Source organism: Corythoichthys intestinalis, chromosome 2, assembly GCF_030265065.1.
Source record: "Corythoichthys intestinalis isolate RoL2023-P3 chromosome 2, ASM3026506v1, whole genome shotgun sequence".
Classification (NCBI taxonomy): Eukaryota; Metazoa; Chordata; class Actinopteri; order Syngnathiformes; family Syngnathidae; genus Corythoichthys; species Corythoichthys intestinalis.
Genome location: NC_080396.1, coordinates 19,832,630 through 19,854,022, shown reverse-complemented (window position 1 = coordinate 19,854,022; position 21,393 = coordinate 19,832,630). Strand labels below are relative to the sequence as shown.

General features: G+C 37.6%; 3 protein-coding genes across 4 annotated transcripts in view; 2 read left to right on the top strand and 1 right to left on the bottom strand.

Moving 5' to 3' along the window:
• Positions 1–5,289: 5,289 nt before the first annotated feature.
• rhoaa (ras homolog gene family, member Aa) lies at positions 5,290–13,566 on the top strand. Of its 2 annotated transcripts, none has more exons than XM_057825309.1 (5): positions 5,290–5,413; positions 8,072–8,227; positions 9,185–9,305; positions 9,385–9,515; positions 11,378–13,566. In XM_057825309.1, the coding sequence occupies exons 2-5, from the start codon at positions 8,072–8,074 to the stop codon at positions 11,549–11,551; spliced, it is 582 nt and encodes a 193-aa protein (XP_057681292.1). In that variant the 5' UTR covers positions 5,290–5,413; the 3' UTR covers positions 11,552–13,566. The 2 variants fall into 2 exon arrangements, with proteins under 2 accessions (XP_057681292.1, XP_057681300.1); XM_057825317.1 differs by having other exon boundaries at positions 5,333–5,386.
• On the bottom strand, positions 12,464–21,383 carry tpk2 (thiamin pyrophosphokinase 2). Its single transcript, XM_057825332.1, has 8 exons — positions 21,299–21,383; positions 20,989–21,230; positions 18,875–18,938; positions 18,681–18,811; positions 14,863–14,981; positions 14,573–14,705; positions 14,393–14,489; positions 12,464–14,308 (listed from the first exon to the last, which is right to left on the bottom strand). The coding sequence occupies exons 1-8, from the start codon at positions 21,366–21,368 to the stop codon at positions 14,262–14,264; spliced, it is 903 nt and encodes a 300-aa protein (XP_057681315.1). The 5' UTR covers positions 21,369–21,383; the 3' UTR covers positions 12,464–14,261.
• Positions 21,121–21,393, top strand: part of gmeb2 (glucocorticoid modulatory element binding protein 2) — a 31,747-nt gene continuing 31,474 nt past the window's right edge. The window contains exons 1-2 of the mRNA XM_057825198.1: positions 21,121–21,246; positions 21,330–21,369. Of these exons, the coding sequence (XP_057681181.1) occupies positions 21,367–21,369 (3 nt within the window). The 5' untranslated portion in view covers positions 21,121–21,246; positions 21,330–21,366. The remainder of the gene's footprint in view (positions 21,247–21,329; positions 21,370–21,393) is intronic.

The window sequence follows — 21,393 nt, the reverse complement described above, 5'->3', positions numbered from 1 at the left end:
TTCAAATTAGTCAACAGTGCCTCCTACCAACTTCCTTTTTCGGTTTTTGAAAAAAAAAAAATCAAACAGGAAGTGATAGAATACAGACATGATGGTCGGTTTTTTTTACTTATAAGAATTTTTTAAAATGTGGGACATGGATTATTTGATTAGATGTTATGTTAAAAAACAAAAAAGATTAAATTTTATTCGTTCAGTTGAACAATTAGTCCACTTTTAATAAGCTATTTTATTTTCGATGTGATGTATTTTGTTTTTGAGTACTTTTTTTTTTTTTTTTTTAAACTTAGACATGCCAAAAATGTTACGACAACTATATTGCTTAAACTACTTACAATTAAATAATTGTTTGAATGTCATCTAAATGGGCACTGAATAATAATGTTGTTTGCAAGTGACAGGTCATGACTATGGGCTGATATTTGTGCCATCAGAAAGTGAATTTGAAAATACTAAAATGAATCTGAATTACTTAACTTGAATCTGAACTGCTTAACATGAATCTGAAAAGTGTATTTTTAAATTGTGTGTATGTTTTTTTTTTTTTTTTTTTTTTTTTTTTTAAATCTGAATCATTGCATGACAAACGGCTCCCACCAAGAAACGAAAAAGGTGTCACCGTTTGGGGGAAAAAAAGGAAACCAAAAGGTTGCTACCAAAATTCCATTCCATTACAATGGTGTCTACATTATCTCACTGCCATTGACGGTGCTAGATATCCAGTTCATTTTGACTGGATTGGACGTCTTGCGCCGTCAATGGTACTGAAACCAGAGCATTTAAAGCCAGTCTTTTGTGGGCATTTACAGGTCACTTCCTGTTCATTTTAGGGCATTTACGTGTAACTTCCTGTTAATTTTTAGTCACTTACTTTTCAGTAACCCAAAATTAACAGAAAGGGACCTGTGACTGCTCCAAAATGAACAGGATGTGATCCGTAAATGCCCCAAAAGGAAAAGGAAGTGACAGAAAATCAACAGGAAATTACGTGAAATACCCCAAAATTCACTCATTTCCTGGCATTGGCTGCCACTGACAGCTATAGATGTTTGAAGTGGGAGGGATGCGACCGAATTAACGGATTTACAAATGGATTGGACGTCTACTAATGATAAACTCATTCCAAATGACAGCAGAAGTATGAAAAATCTTGTTTTTCTATTTATTAGTTGTATCATAGAATATGCTAGAATGATTTCCTGACCAATGTATCGATAATTGTTTAATCGCCATATCGTGAGATCGTTATCGTGAGCCTTGTTTTGTAAATCATATCGTATTATGAGGTACTGAGAGGTTCCAACCCCGACTACAAATTCTGCCTCTATTAGTGTTTTGCAGGTAGTCCACTGTAGTTGCAAGACAACCAAATGTCAAACGGAAAGATGTTCTTGTATGTCTGCAAGATTGTCTTGTACAATGTACAATGTTTTAAAAGAAACAGAGGACAGAGCAGTACTGGAGGATGACTTTGTTGAAAGTGATATTGATGAGTAATATCCTCACCATCCATGGTTTTGTCTTTATTTATTTTTTTCTGTATTTGTATGTGTATTATTCTATATTTTCATATTCAGAGACACTTTCGTATTTGAATGAATGCTTTATGCCATACTTGGATATGATTCAGATCTTTTGTGCGTTTATTTTTTTTTTCACTTATTCCATTTTTTGCCATTATTCTGATTTAGGAGGGCGTGGTAGAAATTTGGTTGATTTTCAGCCATTTATGGCCATGGTGTGCAGTTTATTACTTCATATTGTTCAATATACAGTAGTTTTTGATATTTATAATATACTGTATGACAGATAAGCTTTTAGCTAAATGTACTATATATTTCATTGTGCTGGGTGTAAATCACTTAAGGTGAAGCGCTTCCTTCAAGAAATTAGCCTCATTTCTCACTCTGAATTCACCTATGTGTAAACCAAGGCACCAATTCTTGTTTCAAATGTTTAGTAGATGTGTTTATAAAATTTGACAAGGATTTTGTGTTTTTTTGGTGGGTATTCTCATAGAAATGCACTTCTGGCTGCTGACATGGTTCAGACAAATATTCCGAGTAGAACTTTTAACCCAGAGTCTAGAAGGGTATTGTCTAAGAAACTGAAAATGTAGATCCAGCGTAGTGGAGCGAATTTTCTTTATAAGCAATTTTTCCATGGTGCTAATACAGCCTAATGTCATGCTTGGTGCTCAGCAAGCATCATTATGCGTGTAATGAGCAGACAGAGCAGGAACAAACACATATAGAGGGGTGAAGTAAGTATTTAGTCAACCACGAATTGTGCAAGTTCTCCCACTTGAAAATATGAGAGAGGCCTGTAATTGTCAACATGGGTAAACCTCAACCATGAGAGACAGAATGTGAAAAAAAAAAACAGAAAATCACATTGTTTGATTATTAAAGGGCAACTGAAGACCTTTCCGGATTTTGGTGTAATTTTATGAATATAAACTTGGGACAAGTTCGTCAAAACAACCATTACATTATCAACACGTAATTGTAAGGATAATTTGCGTTTTTTTTAGTTTTTCTGCACTCCGTTAATGGTCCCTTCGCAAACCCGGAAGTGTGACGTAGGCAACAGAAGACTACCCACAGCTAGCATAGCAGCAACAACGATGTCAGTGATATTTCCACCAAAGGTAACCATTCAGGATCGCTCTTTCGTGACGCTACCGATGGCAAAGGCTCCCAGGAAAGATGAACTACAATTAATCCCTACATGTTTGAACCTGAGGCGTCAGATGACGGCGATTTACTTGACAGAGCAGATGGTGTCATGACGCCAATTGACAGCTCGACACTTCACGAACGGGAGAGTGAGTGGTAAGTCCAGCATCGTGATTTTTTTATTAGAATGCGATTACATGGTTGTATATTTTTCCATGCTCTACACATAGCTAAAACTGGATATTAGGTAATGGGACAGCTCCTACCGTTCTAAATATTATAAAGCTAGCCCAAATGTGGCTAAATGAATGCTCTACACATAGCTAAAACTGGATATTAGGTAATGGGACAGCTCCTACCGATCTAAATATGATAAAGCTAGCCCAAATGTGGCTAAATGAATGCTCTACACATAGCTAAAACTGGATATTAGGTAATGGGACAGCTCCTACCGATCTAAATATGATAAAGCTAGCCCAAATGTGGCTAAATGAATGCTCTACACATAGCTAAAACTGGTGGAAAATAAGTATTTGCTCAATACCAAAAGTTCATCTCAATACTTTGTTATGTACCCTTTGTCGGCAATAACGGAGGCAAAACGTTTTCTGTAACTCTTCACAAGCTTTTCACAGACTGTTGCTAGTATTTTGGCCCCTTCTTCCATGCAGATCTCCTCTAGAGCAGTGATGTTTTGGGGCTGTCGTTGGGCAACACGGACTTTCGACTCCCTCCACGGATTTTCTATAGGGTTGAGATCTGGAGACTGGCTAGGCCACTCCAGGACTTTGAAATGCTTCTTACGAAGCCACTCATTTGTTGCCCTGGCTGTGTGTTTGGGATCATTTTCATGCTGAAAGACCCAGTCACGTCTCATCTTCAATGCCCTTGCTGATGGAAGGAGATTTTCACTCAAAATCTCTCGATACATGGCCCCATTCATTCTTTCCTTTACACAGATCAGTTGTCCTGGTCCCTTTGCAGAAAAACAGCCCCAAAGCATGATGTTTCCATCCCCATGCTTCACAGTGGGTATGGTGTTCTTCGAATGCAATTCGGTATTCTTTCTCCTCCAAACACGAGAACCTGTGATTCTACCAAAAAGTTCCATTTTGGTTTCATCTGACCATAACACATTCTCCCAGTCCTCTTCTGGATCATCCAAATGCTCTCTAGCGAAACGCAGACAGGCCTGGACGTGTCCTGGCTTCAGCAGGGTTACACGTATGGCAGTGCAGGATTTGAGTCCCTGGCCGCGCATTGTGTTACTGATAGTAGCTCTTGTTACTGTGGTCCCAGCTCTCTGTAGGTCATTCACTAGGTCCCCCCGTGTGGTTCTGTTATCATTTTGACGCCACGGGGTGAGATCTTGCATGGAACCCCAGATCGAGGGAGATTATCAGTGGTTTTGTATGTCTTCCATTTTCTAATAATTGCTCCCACAGTTGATTTCTGTACACCAAGCGTTTTACCTATTGCAGATTCAGTCTTCCCAGGCTGGTGCAGGTCCAGAATTTTGTCTTTGGTGTCCTTCGACAGCTCTTTGGTCTTGGCCATAGTGGAGTTTGGAGTGTGACTGACTGAGGTTGTCGACAGGTGTCTTTCTTATCGATAATGAATTAAAACAAGTGCCATTAATACAGGTAATGAGTGGATCCTCGTTAGACCTCGTTAGAAGAAGTTAGACCTCTTTGACAGCCAGAAATCTTGCTTGTTTGTAGGTGACCAAATACTTATTTTCCACTCTAATTTGGAAATAAATTCTTTAAAAATCAAACAATGTGATTCTCTGTTTTTTTTCCACATTCTGTGTCTCATGGTTGAGGTTTACCCATGTTGACAATTACAGGCCTTTCTAATCTTTTCAAGTAGGAGAACCTGCACAATTGGTGGTTTACTAAATACTTATTTGCCCCACTGTACATAGAGGCACATGTGTCCTTTCATATATTAAAATGCAAAGTAGATAATAAATATATGTAATATATTATCAGTTAAAGGGATACATTGACATTATACATATAATACAAACACATAATGCAACGCTCTGTCGCCAGTAGATTGATGCAATACCGCTATGTACAAAGAGCCCATTAGTGATGAAACGTGATGACGAGTACTTGTTTCAAATGGGATGACAGTTTTAGCGTTAATGAACGATGCTTGTTTGTTCTGTGAAGTTGTTGATGGGACGGACTGATCTTCTTGTGTTGAGCCACAAAAATGGTTGTTTGTTGTACACACTCTGGGCTTCCTTTACATCTACTGTGTATGTAAAGGGGAATAAGAACTTCATAAAATAGATCCACTCCTAAAATGGGCCAATTTCATCAAACACCAAGGCAAGATATGCTACAAAAATTATGTGTTATTCTTCACAGAGATGTTATTAAATCATAGGCTGCCACTGACGGCGCTAGCTGTCCAAGTTATTTTGACTGGGTGGCCAGTCAAATTGGATTGGACGTCAATCACCGTCAATGGCAGTGAGACAAAATCACTCAATGCCATCTTTCCCAGTTAAAATGGATTTGCAATGAATGAGTTAAATTGTCATAAAGTAAAGTTTATCTATTATCAACTTGAAGCTGATTGGAGGAGGGGCCAAAGATGACAACTCGTTTCCCATTGGCTGAAAGTATGCATGACGATGACGCAATCTTCCAACGCTAGAGGAACCGATACCTCGACAGGAAAACCGAAGAAAGGCGAGTATTTGGAGCTAAACTTTAAAGGTATTTCAAAGCATATATGGCCTTTTCTTTGAATATCATGTTTTGAGTAATTGTTATGGAAGTAAATGATGCGCCGCCCGAAAGTACACAACCTCAACTGTTGTTTGATTTAGGAACCTCCTGTCAAAATAAGCTATCCGTTAGCCGCAAGCTAGCAGCTTCCTTCTTGTTAGCGACAACTTAGCTCTTCGATAGAAAACGCACATACAAAAACAAATAGAAGCGATATTGAACAGTAAGCGGTATGAATATTAAATTAAACGAAACATGTTTTGTGAATCTGCTTGGTTGGATCATAGATAACGAAGAGCCAATGTCGTGTTGGCAAATTTTCGCCGAATTGCTGCTATCGCTGCATTTAATTTAAATGTAAAGAACTGCTAATAGATTCGTGTTAACATGTATGAACACTCAGAATGTGACAAACATAATTTTAGAGGAAAATCATATAAAGGCTAACACGATCCAAATCCTGGCCCGCCGACGTAATTAAATAACAAATAACAGGAGTATGTTCCTCGCTAAGCAGCATAGCAGGCAGCAATTACTGCCAATTCTGGTTGTAACGGAAACTTAAAACTGATTTCAACACACCAAGAATTTAGCAAACATCGAGTTCTGGAAAATTTCATATTTTGAAAAAAAATTTAGGGCGGTGTGTTTTGTGTGATCAAAAAACACTCTTAAATTACAGTGAAACACTATTATTAGTACATTTCAACACAAGTTTTTAAACATTTCTTTTTATCGAATAATTGGGGAATTGGTTGAGTTTAAATTAAAAAACAACTGCCCCATTAAGCTGGTACACGCCCAAATTCAGAGGATTCTCTATGCTTGTGTATTTCGTAGAATCATAAGAGACAATGTTTTAGAATTTATTCATTTAGTGATTCAATCTTCGAGTGCCATTGACGTTTAAAGATGTGCAATCGTGTGGCATCCACTCATCTTTCTGCAGTGAATTTAAATGAGGTTGTCAATCAGTGGTGTTACCAGGATGCCAGGTGTGGGTAGGCATTAGTCTTACATGGGGGGGGGGGGGGGGGGGGGGGGGGGGAATCAAAGGAGTGAATGTCATACTTTTGCTTTGAAAGTAGTTTTATGTAATGAAAATGACATAGTACAGAACACCCCTAGTGCCAGGGGGAAAAAATCTTTTTCATAGATAATCTGTACTGCAGTTTAAAATCTGCATCCACATTTTACTCTTACCCATAATTTAGTAATCTGTGGGTACATATCAGTGGTGTTACCAGGATGCCAGGTGTGGGTGGGCATTAGTCTTACCTGGGGGGAAAAAAAAAAAAAAAAAAAAAACCTACAATGCTCAAGTAGGTCGAAATCCAGCGTAGGGCTATTGCACCTTAACACATGTTTTGTTTTCTCCTTGAGGTAACTGTTGTTGTGATTTGGTCTAAACAAATAAAAGTTGATTTGATTTTATTTTTTAAAAAACATCCATAACTGAACAGTATGGACATGTAGGTGACAATGTTTTTTTTTTAGGTATTGTGGTTCCTCGTTTTTTTTTGTTTTTTTTAATTATTATAGTTATTCTTTGTTCCGCAGCCCCTTTGAGCTCAATTTGACCCCCTCAGAATAATTCAAAATGCACCAAAATCGGCAGGCAGGTCAAGACAGGTGCAATCTTTGATACTGTGTAAAGACAAATTCCAAATACACTATGTAGCGCCCCCTAGCAGTCATTCTTTGTTCCGCCGACGCTTTGATCCCCTCTCCTTTGAGTCCTACTTTGACCCCCTCAGAGTGCTTCAAACGTCACCAAACTCAACAGCCAGGTGAACACTGGTGAAAACTTTGATAAAATGTAAAAAAAAAAAAAAAAAAAAAAGCGTAAATATATGTAGCGCCCCCTAGGAACAAAACCAACATTTCTTTTTAAGGTGAAAGACTAGGTAACAATGCAAAAGTTAAAACTTAGAACACATCAGTACTATATGAATGGGATACCATACGCGGTGCCCAGACTACTGTTAGTACTACATCCAGTTTTCTTTGGGTGGGCAGAGCGTGTCCGCGGGTGGGCTCTACCCCCCCCCGGTAACGCTTTTGTCGCCTTCTGCTGGCGCTTGGGTGCGACTGATTTTATAGGCTTCAGCAGAATCAGCACCCATGAGCATTGTGTAAGTAATTATTGACATCAACAATGGTGGGCTACTAGTTTATTTTTTGATAGAAAATTTTACAAATTTTATTAAAACGAAAACATTAAGAGGGGTTTTGATATAAAATTTCTATAACTTGTACTAACATTTATCTTTTAAGAACTACAAGTCTTTCTATCTATGGATCGCTTTAACAGAATGTTAATACTGGTAATGCCATCTTGTTGATTTATTGTTATAATAAACAAATACAGTACTTATGTACCGTATGTTGAATGTATATATCCATCTTGTGTCTTATCTTTCCATTCCAGCAATAATTTACAAAAAAATATGGCATATTTTATAGATGGTTTGAATTGCGATTAATTACGATTAATTAATTTTTAAGCTGTAATTAACTCGATTAAGAATTTTAATCGTTTGACACCCCTAATATTATTACCTCACAACAAGGAACAATATGTCAAAAAAAGCTGCAGCCAATGCCATTTCTGATGTTTACGTTTATTTTTTTTATGTCATTCAGATGGCTGCAATTCGAAAGAAACTAGTAATAGTTGGAGATGGAGCATGCGGCAAGACGTGTCTTCTTATTGTGTTTAGCAAGGACCAGTTCCCTGAGGTGTATGTGCCAACAGTGTTTGAAAACTACGTGGCAGATATTGAAGTGGATGGAAAACAGGTAATTCATGGTGGTTTTCATGACGGCCATCTTCGATTGATGAAAGGGGTCATTGTGATAATTCTAATTAAGCCAATAGAAATCTGAAAAATGTGTGTCATTTGACCAAACCTGCAAAACAGGTTAGCATACCTATTGCGTATGCTCCCCTACCAAATATAACTACAGGATGATAACATCATGAGTTAAACTTACGTCCATTTTCTTTATGACTTGGTGTCTTCAGACTTTAGTTAAATAGGCCTACTTGTATATCAATTTTATATAAAAACACAAAGCCATAAACATGTTAAATTGTCATATTTGGTGGGTGTGTGGAGACATCTTGTGTTGAACAACCAATATTGTAGACGTTTAAAGTTACTAGAGGTGCTTTGTTACAGTCTCCTTTTACATGGTTCTGCCATTTACACATATCGGAAGGAAGTTCTTTCCCCCCTGTTAACAAGGAAGTTGATTGCATATTCACCGCAGCTGAAAATCTTTTGGGCCATGTTGCTAACAGTTTGGCACATTTTGATATAAACATTTTTGCACATTGTTATTTGCAAACCTACTCGAAGTCAAATGGAAAATGAACTGTATATTTAGACTTGCTACAAATGCTCAATGGATATAAGATCTAGACGTTGATCAGGCCATTATAACACACAAATCTAAAATGATTTTATTTAAATTTTTTTAAATTATATTTTGTACATAAAAAGTCATATGTCTTTTTTTGATTATGAAAACAGGCCCTTGAGCACAAAAATTTCCCGACTCCTTTAGTAGTGTGGTTCTCAACCTGCAGCATTGGATTGTGTCATGTTAATGTTTAGAGGTGACAAAATCAATCTTAAATCTTAACCTACTGACCATTTTAAAAGAAGGCTGTTCGCTATTTGAACAGTTAACATGAGATTCCAGATTCAACCGTTCATGTGGTAAACTGACACTTTTTGGAATAATTTACAGGTAGAGCTGGCTCTTTGGGACACAGCAGGTCAAGAAGACTATGATCGCCTGCGACCTCTCTCTTATCCAGACACGGATGTCATCCTCATGTGCTTCTCTGTTGATAGTCCTGATAGTTTAGGTATGATTTTTCTCTTGTTATTCATACCTGTTGCTCTTCTCTTTGTGTTTAATTCAATTTTTCTTCATCTCCAATGCAGAGAACATCCCTGAGAAGTGGACACCTGAGGTCAAGCACTTTTGTCCCAATGTTCCCATTATTCTGGTGGGAAACAAAAAAGATCTGCGCAATGATGAGCTCACTCGTCGAGAGTTGGCAAAGATGAAACAGGTGACTCAGAAGGGTTCTGGTGTTGCAGGGTTCCCTCCATGGCTTTATAAATCTAGCGGGCTGCCTTTAGTTTAAACTCGGTTTGATCTTTGTTTCTTCTTTTTGTCTTTTAACCCTAATTACCTATCTGTTCTATCTTGTCAAACATCACAAACAATGCAAAATGGATTCTATCTCTGTGAACAAGGGCCACAAACAAATACAGTGGGGCAAATAAGTATTTAGTCAACCATTAATTGTGCAAGTTCTCCCACTAAAATATTAGAGAGGCCTGTAATTGTCAACATGGGTAAACCTCAACCATGAGAGACAGAATGTGGAAAAAAAAAAACAATCACATTGTTTGATTTTTAAAGAATTTATTTGCAAATCATGGTGGAAAATAAGTATTTGGTCAATACCAAAAGTTCATCTCAATACTTTGTTATGTACCCTTTGTTGGCAATTACAGAGGCCAAACGTTTTCTGTAACTCTTCACAAGCTTTTCACACACTGTTGCTGGTATTTTGGCCCATTCCTCCAGGCAGATCTCCTCTAGAGCAGTGATGTTTTGGGGCTGTCGTTAGGCAACACGAACTTTCACCTCCCTCCACAGATTTTCTATGGGGTTGAGATCTGGTGACTGACTAGGCCACTCCAGGACCTTGAAATGCTTCTTACAAGGCCACTCCTTTGTTGCCCTGGCTGTGTGTTTGGGATCATTTTCATGCTGAAAGACCCAGTCACGTCTCATCTTCAACGCCCTTGCTGATGGAAGGAGATTTTCACTCAAAATCTCTCGATACATGGCCCCATTCATTCTTTCCTTTATACAGATCAGTCGTCCTGGTCCTTTTGCAGAAAAACAGCCCCAAAGCATGATGTGTCCACCCCCATGCTTCACAGTGGGTATGGTGTTCTTCGGATGCAATTTAGTATTTTTTCTCCTCCAAACATGAGAACCTGCGTTTCTACCAAAAAGTTCTATTTTGGTTTCATCTGACCATAACAAATTCTCCCAGTCCTCTTCTGGATCATCCAAATGCTCTCTAGCGAACCGCAGACGGGCCTGGACATGTGCTTTCTTCAGCAGGGGGACACGTCTGGCAGTGCAGGATTTGAGTCCCTGGTGGCGCATTGTGTTACTAATAGTAGCCTTTGTTACTGTGGTTCCAGCTCTCTGTAGGTCATTCACTAGGTCCCCCCGTGTGGTTCTGGGATTTTTGCTCACCGTTCTTGTTATCATTTTGACGCCACGGGGTGAGATCTTGCATGGAGCCCCAGATCGAGGAAGATTATCAGTGGTCTTGTATGTCTTCTATTTTCTAATTGCTTCCACTGTTGATTTCTTTGCACCAAGCGTTTTACCTATTGCAGATTCAGTCTTCCCAGCCTGGTGCAGGTCTACAATTTTGTCTCTGGTGTCCTTCGACAGCTCTTTGGTCTTGGTCATAGTGGAGTTTGGAGTGTGACTGACTGAGGTTGTGGGCAGGTGTCTTTTATACCGATAATGAGTTAAAACAGGTGCCTTCAATGCAGTTAATGAGTGGAGCCTCGTTAGACCTCTTTAGAAGAAGAGGAGAAGATGATTCCTTTGACAGCCAGGAATCTCGCTTGTTTGTAGGTGACCAAATACTTATTTTCCGCTCTAATTTGGAAATAAATTCTTTAAAAATCAAACAATGTGATTTTCTGTTTTTTCCCCACATTCTGTCTCTCGTGGTTGAGGTTTACCCATGTTGACAATTACAGGCCTCTCTAATTTTTTCAAGTAGGAGAACTTGCACAATTGGTGCTTGACTAAATACTTATTTGCCCCACTGTAGAAACATCCAAACATGCATTTTTAAAGTTTTAATCTATGTTGTCTTCTGGTTAACAGGAACCTGTGAAGTCAGAGGAAGGCAGGGAAATGGCAAACCGAATCTGTGCCTTTGGCTACCTGGAGTGCTCAGCGAAGACCAAGGACGGCGTGAGGGAGGTTTTTGAAATGGCCACCAGGGCAGCACTTCAGGCCAAGAGACGAGGCAAAAAGAGCATATGCCTTCTTCTATAAAATATCTAGTCACACAGGAAAGTATTTGGGGAACCAAACCAGGCCGAGTGAAGCCCATTGTTTCAATATGACTATTCAATTACCAAAAGGGGCCAATTTATTTAATTTCGATGGTCAATTGCTGAGAAAAAAGGGAGAATATACATTCAAATCCACTATTATAATTAGTAAATTTGTTCTACCGGAATGCGTTACTTTTAATTCCTTCCCAGAGACTAAGATGCAGACTAGTCCCACCACCCCCAAATCCTTTTTTTAAAAAAAAAACACCATTCTACTTAAACCTACATTACATTTAATCCAAAAATAAATGCTTCAATGTAGTAAATGGGATGGGACCCCAGCTTGTAAATGCAGAGAATAGAGTTGACATAGTGACACCGGTGATGGTGTTATTGCTAGCGTCTTACATGTGACAAGTCATAATTTAAGCACATCATTTAAGAGGTCGGCACGCTTTTTCATTATTTTTTCAGCATGTCCATTCATTGGCCTAGCGGCTTCTTAAGCTTGTGAAAAAGATGGCTAACAAATGCATGTTTACTGCTGATGACTTGTGTTAACTGTGCTATTAAATAGCTTAAGCTAGCTTGCGCTTTTTAAGTGCGGGGGGAGCTTGGGAGCAAAAAGAGTTGTAAACCAGGTGCTCGAAAGTATGTTACAAAGCAAAATAACTGGACTGAAAATGTGTGATTAGAAGCCCTTAGTAAATTTTGGATTAATAACGTCAAGTCAGCTGTTGTCCAGGAGTTACAAAGCAAAATCACAACCACAAATACGCAATCATTGAATAGTAACCACCAACTGTATGTCAAGCAGGTATGACATCAGATAATATTGATCATTTAAATCCTATCTGTACTTTGTATGAAATCATTCGCAGCATCAGCAGATACTAGTGTTGTGCTCAAGACCAGACTATGATCAGGACTTTTCTGAGACCAAGACTTTGGACTGGGGTGAGCTAAATATCACTTTTAAAAACGAAGACGAGGTTGAAATAATTGTGTTCTCTCTTTGGTTTTAATTTTCCCTAACTGTATATGACAGCCAACAGTGTCTTCAACTATTACACCACAAAAGCAAAAAAACCTTTTCTTTTTGAAAGAGGGACAAACCAACTTACTGGACCATTTGTCTTAGTCGACAGTACAATATGTTTAGATTTATTAGGGTGAAAAAGTATGATAGTTAGACTTTAAGCTGAATTCTTAGGGGAATAAGTAAATTACAAAATTAAAGATTTAAAGAATAGAATTGAAATTACAATAATCCTGTCAATTTTCTGTGAATTTTTTTTCTTTTTTTCTTAATGTGTTAAATTGAGGGCTGCATTTTAAGGCTCTTGTTTTTATATTTACCTCAACTTTCACTTCTGCTTGTGTGCCTCTGTCACAATACTGCAAAGATAATTGCAATCATTACTGGGAAGTTGGGGCTGAAATTGAAGGTTTTTGTAGTATTACCAAGTGCTTTTTATTGATTATGACGTTAAAAACCCAGAGTCCGGCCAGTCCGGGACAAGACCAAGACTTTTGGGAGTCGAAATCGAGACGAGACCAGGACCTTCAAATGCGGTCTCGAGTGTTACAACACTAGCAGATACCATTGTATTTGTTCAAGTGCCTTGACAGGTTTGGGTCATCTTTTGTCATAAATTGATTTTGGACTCATATTTTTATTGAAATCCTGGCTTTTTTAAAACTAGGATGTGTAACTAATATATCTTCACCCACTGCGGTTGTTCAATATTTAAACAGTTGAAATGAAAATATTGTTTCTTGAAATTGTTTATCCAACACAAGTGTGAACAGCCTTTTTCTTCAAGTGCTTCAAATACAGTTATCAAACTGAACACTCCATCCTGTGCTTTTGTCTGCCTTAAATGCAGTCACTAATGTGGCAAAATTTGAGTAGAATTAAATGCACATGTTTATGTCTTTGTCGCCTTATTTTCTAACAATTCTGAATTTTTATGTATTCAGTTGTGATAAATTTTCCTCTTTTTAGCAGAAGCCTGAAATGTTTGTCCTTACACTGATTGTATGGAACACTTTAAAGATATTGGGTAGATAGAAATTTAGTACAAAGCAAAATTTTAAATCTAATAGTATAAGAAAATGTGCTTAACTATACATGTACTGTACTACAGTATAGTTACATGTGGCTCTTTTATGTTTGGTTGGTTAAAGCCAAACATGGTCTTTCTTGAAAGGAAAATACAACACCTATTACAAATCACCTTCATTATGGTTGCTTTATGTATTTAAGTATGAAAAGAGGGAATTTCTTAGACCTCTGAAAATGGGAGAAAATAAAAAAATTACACCACTTACAAGCGGAGTCATTTTGTGACTTCAGTTATACCCGCACACATACACGCCAATAAAATGTCTGCCCCCATGCTGGGTGGCCACTTTTTTTGTTGATGTTTTCTCTATTATTTAACATCAGAAAAATTTAAATCCAGTTTTTCTTCCCCCCAATTTACTAAAGATTCCACTGGAATGCACATGATGAAAGTGTTGCATCCTTTTTAAACCGCTGCCAACATAAGATGTTGCAACTCTAAAGACAAATTACACCATCAGTAATGCAACTATTTATTCCAACACACATTACAATAAACAACTAATTAAATATTAGGGCTTTTCTGTGCCTTGATAAACGTACAGTGAGTTCTGCCTCAAATGATGGATTTACAGTAATTCTATAACGTTTGATGAAGCCCAGACAAAAACTCCTGGTAAAAAGGTTCTGCAAAGACAAAAGCGATAATTAAACTTAAGATGAGCAGGTTAACGGTTTCAAGTTGTTGATAAAATTGTAGATGTAACAAACCTCTGTCAGGCTCAATAAAAGAATGTCTAATAAGAAAGTCTAAGACCACCATTGCACAGTTGGGTTTGAAATCTTCTGTGGCTATTAGTTCCTTTACCTGAAGAAAACATATCTTTAGATGCAGGGCCTTTTAATGTTGCCTTGTTCTGTCTGGGATGCACAAATCACCAGCTGACTCACCTTTTCTATGGGTAGGAGGTAGAATTCCTGAACTTCTCCATCTCCTACTTTGGGCTTGAAGGCAGGAGGAAGTTCCAAATCAAATACAAACTGACTTTCGGCAAACACACCCTCTCCATCTTCATAGGTGTAGCTAGTGGACATAGTACAAAGTACATAGTACATAGTTGGCTTAAAAAGCCTTTTCAGCATTAATGAATTGCTCATTTTGTTCATTGTCAATGATTTTAAAAATTATTTTCAAACATCAGTTAGGTCCTTGAAATATGCTCTAAAGAGTTCATATGTACCTTACTGTAGATACAGGTTGAGCCCTTTCTGCAAGCGCTTCTGGGATACATGCCTCTTCCTGACATTCTTTCAGTAGCGTGTGTTTGATGTTCATGCCAGCAGCCAGACCGCCTGCGGCCTTCAAAGACACAAGACCAATGCCAATACAGTATACTAAACGCATCAACCATCCATTAAAAAAAAAAAAACTTCACACCAGTGCTGCTTAAGTACCTGACTAGCTAATCCACACAATCATGTAGTGGAAATACCTCTTGAAGTTGTTTTTTGCCATAACAAGTAGAAATCTTGAAACTGCAGATAGGTATGTCCCAGTTAACGGTTTCAAGGTTTACCGTGGTATGAAAACGTCACAGTTTCAAAACAACAAAAAATTTCCGTCATACCATCATACGGTATTAGCTATTTTTTATGTCCCAAAAATGCAGCCAGAAATGGCTTGGAGCAGCAGCGCTCACCCCTCCCTCTCCGGTTGTTGCTCTGTCCCATGTGTCCGTGACACTGCTGGTGCTGTCAAAACTACCCATTGAGTTTTTTCAAACACCCCTTAAAAAGTGTAGTAGGGGAGTAGTTTGGCTACTGAAAAAAAGATGGCCTTGGCTTAGAGGAGGTAGGACAGCTGACGTGCAGGCAACACCTCCAACATGATTTAACATTTACATGACCATCATCAGTCACTTTACAAAAAAATTAAGGTAAGTAAACGCTGTCATGAACGTTTCTCACCAGCTACGAGAGTTCACTCCAGCGTGTTTCGTGTGTCTAGTGATGGTAAAAAAATACTATAAATCTACGAAAGTTCACTCCAGCGTGTTTCGTGTGTCTAGCGATGGTAAAAAAAAATATAACGCTAGCTTGTTAACGAGGCTGTTAACATGGCTAGTTAGCATGCCAAGATGGCTAACTAGTTTTCTCTCTATTAGCATGCTTTTGTAAAGTCTTCTGCCATTGTAAACATCAGTTCAAAGTAACATTTTCATGATGCAGCCTGTGTTTTTTGTTACTGGCAACTGTGTTGAGGTTGTGTGTGTGTGTTTAATGTGTAAATAATGATACGAGTCATACACACGCACTGTATCTTGCTCTCACTCTCCATTAATCTTTAACTAATGAATATTAATAGTAATAGAGGTATTTTAACCCAGAAAAGGTGAACATACTCACATTCCTGCATCATAACTTGGACTGAGAGAGAAATATGTAGAAAATGAGTAAGTCTTTAAAAATGTTGAGATGGAGCTTTAAAGTCGGTAAAGTGCCTACAAAATATATGGCGGAAAACTGAGACAAGGCTGAAAAAGCAGTTTCTGCTCTTCCACGCCTCTTTAAAATAAACTATTTTAAGTAGGGCTGTCAAACGATTAAAATTTTTAATCGAGTTAATTACAGCTTAAAAATTAATCAATTCAAACCATCTTTAAAATATGCCATATTTTTCTGTAAATTATTGTTGGAATGGAAAGATAAGACACAAGATGGATAGATACATTCAACATACGGTACATGTATTTATTATAACAAATCAAGATGGCATTAACATTATTAACATTCTGTTAAAGCGATCCATGGATAGAAAGACTTGTAGTTCTTAAAAGATAAATGTTAGTACAAGTTATAGAAATTTTATATTTAAAATTCCTCTTAATGTTTTCGTTTTAATAAAATTTGTAAAATTTTCAATAAAAAAATTAGTAGCCCGCCTTTGTTGATGTCAATAATTACTTACACAATGCTCACGGCTGCTGAAGCCTATAAAATTAGTCGCACCCAAGCGCCAGCACAGGGCGGCAAAACTCCATAAAACAACAAGTGAGCATTTCACACTACTGTCATTTAAATCTGTCTGAGCAGGGCATGTGCGTTAATTGCGTCAAATATTTTAACGTGATTAATTTAAAAAATTAATTACCGCCCGTTAACGCGATAATTTTGACAGCCCTAATTTTAAGCCAAAAGAACTTGTGTTTGATAGAACAATATGTCTATATACTGCCATAGCAGCTTCATGCCGCATTAATCCCCCAAACTATTTTTAATTTGTTCGTTTTACCCTGGAGACCCCCGTTTATAGATGTCGCACAACCGCTTTTGTTAAAACCCAGCCATAAAAAGAAGGTAATTATATTTATTATTCAAAATGTCATTTTTAGCTTAGAATCATTAATTGATGTCTAATGTTTAAAAAAAAAAAAAAAAGGCAGACACACATATTTTAAACAAATTACGTCACAATGAAAAAAAAAAAATCTACCTCATAGCTATCGCTTAATTATATTTTTTATGTTACTGTCGCATTTTCCCCGATGATAAATAATCGATCCAAACAAAGAAAAATTGGGAGAAAAAAAAAAAAACATTTAAAAGGGTAAATATATAAAAAAGACAATCTTGACCAGTCCTTGATGTCTGTGCTTTCTGCATCGCGACCCTTGTTATATTACCACGTTTCACCCATAAAATCCCCAAAACATCCAGCTGTGGTCATTCACAGCTGTGTCTTGACACTCTGTGATACATGCTGCATGGAGTTTATGGATCGAAACAAGGTAAGTACGTGATAATATCTCGTTAAAGTCACGGCGTCTTTAATTCTGCTCTTTCATGCCCTCACCTCCAAATAGGGCTTCGCTGTTTAAAAAAAATTTTTTTTTTTTTTTTAAATGCCATCCTGTTCAAAATTTTTCTTCTTTTGAGATTTTAAGCTTTCCAATGATGCATCTATCACACACGCATATAGGACAATTTTGAAATTTGGCCAAACTGGGGTCTCAGAGCGGAACTTCAAGTCACCTGACTGTTTTCCGCCATATGTACATAAAACATTTTATTTAGAAATGTTTTTACTTTTTTTATGGAAAATTATTTTTGTTCTAATGTTTAGCAACTTGAGCTCTGCCTGTGGGTTTAGTCCATGAGTTCCATTTCAATTTTACTTAAAATATTTGTTATTTTTTAAAATTCATTTTCACATATTCATGTTGATCTTCCAATTTGCAAATATGTTGTGAAAAAAATTAAACCATACATCTTTAACACATTTTAGAGCTACAATTGCGATAACGTGATACTGTGGTATTTTTGCGCAAGGTTATCATAACGTCAAAATCTCATTCCGGCACATGCCTAACTGCAGCACATAAATGTGAAGTGTTTATTTTACCTTTTGAACCTCTAGTTTGGAACAATAATTATTAAAAAAAAAAAAAAAAAAGACTCAATGGTCAACAACCCAGCTGTTTTATTGTGGCTCCAACTTTCCTCGATTGCAGTTTACAAATCAGTTTTGCATGTTGGTGTTGTAATGGATCATTTTCTTAATTTCACCACATATGTTCAATTGAATTAAGAGCCTCAATATTTGCACAGATATCTGTGAAAAATCATCTTTTGCAGCACTAAGTGATGATTTTTTTTTTTTAAGATTGATAATCATGTCTTTTTTCAATTGACATCTATCGTTTGGAGCCATGTTTTAGGTCAATGAACTTTTTGGAAGAGCTCACCAAAGTGTGATCACTCCTTTTTAACTGAAGACTAATTGACCTGGTCAAATCTGAAACAGGTGTTTGTTATGGGAATGACATTTGACATGTTATTATTTTTTTCCGTATTTTATTTAACCTCTGCTTGGTCTGAAAAAGTAACCAGGTGATTACCGCAATTTTTCACGATTTCTTTTAGTGTTTCCTAAAGCCAGAGTGTTGCCGTTTGAAATTACTTTAGTATTGGGTCATGTTAATGATCTGCTTTGAACATCCTGAGACTGGTGCACACCAGTGCCAAAGTGGACAGTTTATGGTCATCCACTTCTGCTTACCATGTTGTCCAGTAGTCCAGGATAGGTCTGTTTGGTGGGGGACCGACGCGCTAGCCACATGCAGACTTCGCCGCTCTCACTAACAGTGTAACCGTTAATATGGACTCCGTAGCGCTTCACTCCAAAAAGGCCTGTTGAACATTGCAGCTGAATGAGGGACAATCTCACTAATGCAACTGAACTGAGGGACTTACTAGTTGCTGCTCTTTCCATCCACATCACCGGAGGGTCTGAGAATTTGTCCATGACACTGTATCTCTTAGAAAAGTGAACAGTGACCACTTAATGGAACTGAAGCAGGGCAGGCAAGAGAAATACTATAAAAAAGGCTCTTAGGCCAAACGGTCAATTCACTTGAAATGAATATAAACAGTTACGAGAGAACAGGGATGGTTGTCACAATTTTTACTCTTTCATGAATATCTTCCTATCAATGTTGCCATTCAATTAAATTCATAATGTTGCTTCAACAGAATAGAACATCCATTTTCAGGTTATTGTGTAAAAACAACTCATTTCATTCAATAACTCATTTAGAATTCTTCACAAAGTTTGACTCCAGAACTGAACATAACCATCTTGTCCGATAGTTATTCACTGTCTGAAACTATACTCTCCTTATATGCAGAGTTTGTGTGTGAGTTTACTGCCAAGGGCTGACAGTATTGGAAAAAAAACGGACGTTGTGACTTTTTGGGTGTTTGAGGTATATATTGCGATTTTAAAACTAGAAGAATTTTCACCAAATGATGAAGAGCTCTGCTTGAGAAGACTTTGGTTGACTCACAATGACCACATTGTATTCATATACAGTGGTACCTCTACTTAATACCGTCTCTACATACAGAATTCTCAGGTTAAGACACACCTCAACGGGAAAATATTGCCTCTTGTTAAGAAAGAAGTTTCAGGATAAGAAAGGCAAAAATACAGTATGGCTGGTACTCGCAGCTCCCAGAGTTTATTGAATGTAACATACTTATAACTGCTCTGCCATTGGGTACTGCCTAGCATTGCTAGCATCCAATTGGCTAAGAGAGACCTCTACTTAAATGTGTATGTGTGGATTTCAGCGGCCTCTTCATTTGCCCCTCGTGTTCCAACAGCTTTATGTGAGTGTATTAACGTTTAATCTTTATTATTGTTTTTTTTTTTTTTTTTTACGTGATGCACACCTTAGATTTTATGTTTATTGTGCAATTTGGATGCATTTTATGCACGATAAGATATTTATGTCTGAATTTTTGGGGGGCTTGGAACGGATTAGGGCATTTACATGGAAAACGCGTCTCTACTGACAGAAATTTCAAGTTACGAAACGACTTCCAGCACTGATATATTTCGTAACTAGAGGTACTACTGTACTTTTTTGGTCTTTGGAAAGTTTATGAGTGCCAGAAAAGTGAGTGGCTACAGCTGGCCTGAATTGCAACAATGACAAAAGTTAAGCAACTATTCCAGAACGAATTTCGTAAGTAGAGGTATCACTGTAATTGCATTTAATCAACGGGGTTCGTCTGTGAGGAATGAAGATTTGTGACAATAAAAGGGATCCAGGAAGCCACGTCTCTGCACAACTGCTGCTTTTATGAAGCAAAACAAAAGTTTATCTTAAAAAATTGCGATGGCGATGTTCGTACGATATATTGTGCAGGCCTACTTAATACTGTCTGAAATTGCCTTTATTTTCTAGTTGTTTTTTTCTTTTTATACATACAATATAAACAACTGAGCTGTTGGGGAAAAAGAAATTACTGTCCTTTACAGTGACAATAAAAAAAACATTTTTGAACTGGTGATGGATGGTGTCACAACCAACCCCAACTGGTGTTTTCTGACTAAAAGGTAAATTAACAGCTAGCAAACAACTAGGAAACTATAAAATGTGACTCAAAACTAGAGCGTTGTGTGAATACTTTTTAACGTTAACACTTTTTCATAATTAAAAACCTATGTTGTAAAATCCCATGAAAATAATGAAGAGCTTAGCATTTTTAAATGTACTTTTAGAAAAAGTAATTGTCTCCTACCTCAAAGTAATGGAACAGGCGACAGTCTAGAAAATGTACATATTTTATTTGCATGATTCTGATCATTTCCATACTGATATTATGCAACACCGCCCTCTGGTGCAAGTTATGCAAAATGTGGTAACCAACCTGTGTGGCAACCAACCCCATTATCCTCCATTTGGACCAAAAATGCGAATTTACTGTAGCTTGTAATAGTTGACCAATGTTTATGTAACCCTTATCGCGTTTAGATTTATAATTGCACAAATGGCCCATCACTGCTGGACATGTCTCACCTCATCTCTCCAGCCTTTTAGGCAGCGCAATGAGGGATCACATCGAAGGTTCGACAAAACCGCGTCCACAGCCTGGGACTTTTTGTCGTACGTGTCGAGGTCGTCGCGCAGTGACAGCGCGCCACCGTGTGGTTGTTTGAACACATCTGTGGAGCGAGCCAACAGCGAGGCTACGTGCGGCACAATCCAACCAACTCTGATTCCGTCAACCTCAAAACGAAGACAATTTGCACGGCAAGAACCTGCGGATGCGATTTTGTGAGTGAATCACATTCTGAAAATTAAATCAACACTACGTGACGTCAATTACCTGGCAAATAAAAGTTATTCATTCGCTGCAGGAGCTGAAGAACTTTATCTGACCACAAAGTGTTAGCCATGGTATGTTGCAAGAATGTCACCCCA

Bases quoted from the DNA above. Each gene is read 5' to 3' on its own strand.
- rhoaa (XM_057825309.1), top strand. From the start codon at position 8,072: ATGGCTGCAATTCGAAAGAAACTAGTAATAGTTGGAGATGGAGCATGC. The intron at 9,306-9,384 runs GTATGATTTTTC...TCTCCAATGCAG, and splicing joins TGATAGTCCTGATAGTTTAG to AGAACATCCCTGAGAAGTGG. The intron at 9,516-11,377 runs GTGACTCAGAAG...TCTGGTTAACAG, and splicing joins AGTTGGCAAAGATGAAACAG to GAACCTGTGAAGTCAGAGGA.
- tpk2 (XM_057825332.1), bottom strand. From the start codon at position 21,368: ATGGCTAACACTTTGTGGTCAGATAAAGTTCTTCAGCTCCTGCAGCGA. The intron at 18,812-18,874 runs GTAAGTCCCTCA...AATGTTCAACAG, and splicing joins GATGGAAAGAGCAGCAACTA to GCCTTTTTGGAGTGAAGCGC. The intron at 14,309-14,392 runs GTTTGTTACATC...TTGTCTTTGCAG, and splicing joins TTTTATTGAGCCTGACAGAG to AACCTTTTTACCAGGAGTTT.